Genomic DNA, 4679 nt, shown 5'->3' on the forward strand with positions numbered 1-4679 from the left:
AAGTCATGGGGGTTACCATACCCGCTCTAATGAGACAAATCAACTAAGATGGCCTAACATCAGCACGAGAAAAAAAAAGTTTTGTAGTGATTATCAGGATGGCCCATTTCAAACAGTTGACAAGAAGGTGTGAGTAACAGTAGGGGGGAAATTAGCATGGGGAAATAGTTTTTAGTTTGTGTAATGACCCATCCACTCCCAGTCTTTATTCAATTTGTTGGTGTCCAGTTTGCAAATTAATCCCAGTTCTGCAGTTTCTCATTGGAGTCTGTTTTTGAACTTTTATTGTTGAAGAATTGACACTTTTAGGTCTGTAACTGAGTGTCCAGGAAAGTTGAAGTATTCTCTGACTGATTTTTGAACGTTATAATTCTTGACGTCTGATTTGTGTCCATTTATTCTTTTGCACAGAGACTGTCCAGTTTGGCCAATGTACATGGCAGAGGGGCATTGCTGGCACATAATGGCATATATCACATTGGTAGATGTGCAGGTGAACGAGCCCCTGATGGCGTGGCTGATGTGATTAGGTCCTGTGATGATATCCCTTGAATAGATACGAGGATGGATTTCGCAGTGGGGTTTGTTGCAAGGATAGGTTCCTGGGTTAGTGTTTTTATTGTGTGGTGTGTGGTTGCTGGTGAGTATTTGCTTCAGGTTTGGGGGCTGTCTGTAATTGAGGACTGGCCTGTCTCCCAAGGTCTATGAGAGTGAGGGATCATCCATCAGGATAGGTTGTAGATCCTTGATGATGCGCTGGTGAAATTTTAGTTGGGGGCTGAAAGTGATGGCTAGTGGCATTCTGTTACTTTCTTTGTTGGGCCTGTCCTGTAGAAGGTGGCATCTGAGCAGGACATCCAGGAAGGAGAAGTTGGTGATGAAGGGGCATACTGGACTGGTGAGTTTGGAGAAGAAGACCCAGAGATTCTGGTTTTGAGATAAACTGTTATTTCTTGTTAATAATCCAGAACCCAGAAAAGGAGAATAATTCCAATGCTCCAATTGCAGGGCTTTATTTGACTGAGAAAGGAGAGTAACTTGTATAGTGTCAGGGTCTGACACCAGTTTGGTGTTAGCCTTAAGCCCTGTCCATAACCCTAACCCATAATCAACAGAAATTTCACTATACATTTTTCTTTAAACCTTTAATGGGGACATTTGTGTTTAAAGTTTAGAATATGCTGAAGTGGCTTCAGAATCAGGGCATATTCAAAGTGATTTTTAATTTCATAATCATGACTTTTTGGACCAGATCCTCAGCTGGTGTAAATTCTCAGAGATCTATTGACTTCAATAGAACTATGACAATTTAAACCAGCTGAGAATTAGCCTCTTGATTTTTCAGGAACCCATGCGTGATACTTCCATTTATTCAGTGAAATAAAACACAGCTTGTTTAAAATTTATCCAGTCAAAACATCTCAAAGCTCAAACACAGAGTACTTTTGATGAGCTGTTTGTAAATGAGCGATGGAGTAAGATATAGTCATAAAAATTTTTTGCTAAATAAGGCTTAATAAGAAGAATTTTTAAGAAAATCATGATGTGGACAAAGACAATCATTAACAGGAAAAGAAGCACAATAATTTTCATAGCTTTTTTGTTATCTAACTATCTAGCTAACATAATTCACAATCAAAGAGAAATCTATCATTCTGACTAAATTTGGTTATGTGTTAAGAGAAGAAATGGTCCTATCTGTCTGTCTCTCTGTGTAATCCCATGATCTGTTTTTGTCTGTCATATATGTAGGGTACAGAGCCACGCACAAAGATGATATTCTAATACTAATAACTTCTGAGATCCTTTCTCAGCTTGGAAGTGAGTAGATTTACATGGGATAGCATATGGAACACCAGATCAGTGCATGTGATGGGACTTTTCCACTTACACCAAGGCTAGAAGGAAATGACTCCAAACAAGTAACTTACACCAGTTTTTATGTCACTACTGTGTGGAGACCAGAGACTTTGGGCCAGAATCTCATCAGTATTAAACTGATGATGTCAATGGGTCTAGTCTTCACTGTGGTGGTCTAGATGAGTTGGGATATCAGACCCTTATATTTCTGTCATATTCGCTTTCTCCAGGGGTTTGTCAGCCAATTCTGGATCCTTGTGTATATAGGTTATTGGCCAAATCCTAATTTTTTTGAAGTGAGGGGCTAAACCTTAGTGACTTCAATGGAATCAAAATTTGGCCTCATTATCCCAAGTTAGCTTTGTTTCAGAAAACAATGGAACAAGTTTCTCTTCAAAACAGGCTTTGCACCACAGCAAGAATGACACAGTTCTTGCATTGAGAAGATGGGTGAGGTGGTATCTTTTATTGGACCATCTTCTGTTGGTGAGAGGGACAAGCTTTCGAGATGCACGGAGCTTGTCTTCAGGTTAAAATAATAAAAGACAGCTTCCTGAGGCTCCTAACATGTCATTAATAATACAATAATATCCCAACAGTATATACATAATCATTTCAGGAGGAACTTAGCCATGCAGAAACTTCTTTTGCACCCTTTTATGATTGTGGGGAGCAAAACTTCAGTTCACTCAGAAAACCCCATCAAAGAGATGACATAGGAGCACTCTCACGAGAAGGCAAACATTGAAAATCCTGTCTAACCAAACACTCAATATCTTTCCAGGCCTTCCCACCTGCAAACCACCTGGAAAAAAGAAACAAATAAAAACAACAAACAACCAAACAAAAATAAACTAAAAATCTGACAAACAAAACCCCCCCAAAAGAATAAATGAATTGATACCTCAGTCTGAGTTACTATCCTGAAAAATAAGAAGAACCAGAGAACCCACTAAGGACTTTGCTGTGGCTACTGATTTTATGTTCACGATGATCACATGGAAAGGTGATGGCTAGCAGTACACAGATAGATAGATAGATAGATAGATAGATAAATAGATAGATAGATAGATAGATAGATTCTGATCTTAATTACATCGATGTAAACCTCTAGTAACTAATTTTTCTTTATTTGTTTGTCTGGATTTTTATTAGTGGAAATACCCATATCTGCATTAACAGATTGCACAGTATGTTCTCATGAAGCCGATAGTGTCATCAGCTGGTTATATTTATTAAAAAACACAGAATGTAACTGTGATCAGAGGAGAAATACAGACATTTTATTCTTGCTGAATAGCCTCCAACCTATCAGTTTACTGAGTGCACCTTTCATTTCCTTGTTTCTCATGCTGTAGATGATCGGATTCATCATTGGGGGCATTATGGAATAGAGAGCAGCCACCAAGAGATTCCGATCTGAGGATGAGTTGGAGGTGGGATTCAGGAAGGAAAAGAGGCCAGTGAAAAGGAATAAGGAGACCACAACGAGATGAGGGAGGCAGGTGGAGAAGGCTTTATGCTGGCTCTGCTCAAAGGAGATTCTCAGCACTGTTTTGAAGATCTGAACATATGACACAATTATAAAAGCAAAGCAGATTAAACATAAAAGCACACGAAGAGAAATAAGAACAATTTCACCGAGATATGAGTCAGAGCAGGCAAGATGGAGCAGCTGAGGAATTTCACAGAAGAACTGATCCACTATGTTCCCTCCACAGAAAGAGATTGCAAACATGTTCCAGGTGTGCAATGCAGAGTAGAGAATACCACTGATCCAGGCACTGGCTGCCATTTGGACACAAGTTCTCCTGTTCATCACCATCTCATAGTGCAGTGGTTGGCAGATGGCGATGTATCGGTCATACGCCATGATGGTCAGTAACGCAAAACTTGCTGAAGCAAAGAATAAGAAAAAGAAAAATTGGGCAACACATCCATAATAAGAAATCAATCTCGTGTTCATGAGGGAATTGACCATGGATTTGGGGATAGTGACAGAGATGGAGCCAAAGTCTAGGATGTACAGATTAATCAAGAAGAAGTACATGGGGTTGTGAAGGTGGCGGTCGAGGGCTATGGCTGTGATGATGAGAAGGTTCCCCAGCAGAGATATCAGGTAAAGCACTAGAAATACAATAAAATGTAAAATCTGCAGTTCCCTAATGTCAGAGAATCCCAAGAGAAGGAATCCAGTCACGGTGGTTTGGTTGGACATTTTCTTCCTCAGTACGCTGTGTGATGGCTGCGCAGGGAATGAGAAGGACATTGGTCAGGATCAGAGTGACGGAGAGAATGGCCTGCTTCTCCTTTTCCTAATATCTCATTATATGAATGTCAAAGGTGCACAGAAATCCTCAGTTACAATGACTAGGTGTTGTTAGTGCTCCTCACCTCTGACAATCAAACAGTCATGTTACCACACTAGTGTAACCTCCTTCAAACTCAACAGAGCTTCAACACTTTACTCAAGCTGAGGATTTGGCCCAAGTGTAGCTTGATAAAATGCAGTATGCAGGATGGAACAAAGCACACTCCAAATCTAAAAATTCTTGCAAAGAAGGCCCCTCCACTGGGACCATGACCAAGCTCACAACTTGGGCAGGAAACTAATAGACTCAAATGCCAATACATCCTGCTTCCCACTTTATAGGGCAATATAACATAGACTTCTCCAGCATCGTAAGTAGCAGCTCATCTGTGATGTTTCTACTCCAAACTCTATGCCTAGACAGCCTGCTGCCTGCTCCCAGCTGTACTTCGGCCTGCATATAACAGCAGCATCCCTCTGTCACCGCTATGTTGTATCGTTTACTCTG

General features: G+C 40.4%; 1 protein-coding gene across 1 annotated transcript; it reads right to left on the reverse strand.

Moving 5' to 3' along the window:
- Positions 1-3121: 3121 nt before the first annotated feature.
- Positions 3122-4078, reverse strand: LOC127033152 (olfactory receptor 14A16-like). The gene has a single exon (XM_050920955.1). It carries the CDS (start codon positions 4076-4078, stop codon positions 3122-3124), a length of 957 nt encoding a protein of 318 aa, XP_050776912.1.
- Between the last annotated feature and the right edge of the window lie 601 nt (positions 4079-4679).

Source organism: Gopherus flavomarginatus, chromosome 12, assembly GCF_025201925.1.
Source record: "Gopherus flavomarginatus isolate rGopFla2 chromosome 12, rGopFla2.mat.asm, whole genome shotgun sequence".
Taxonomy (NCBI): Eukaryota; Metazoa; Chordata; order Testudines; family Testudinidae; genus Gopherus; species Gopherus flavomarginatus.

Coding starts and splice junctions, on each gene's coding strand:
- LOC127033152 (XM_050920955.1), bottom strand. CDS start 4,078: ATGTCCAACCAAACCACCGTGACTGGATTCCTTCTCTTGGGATTCTCT.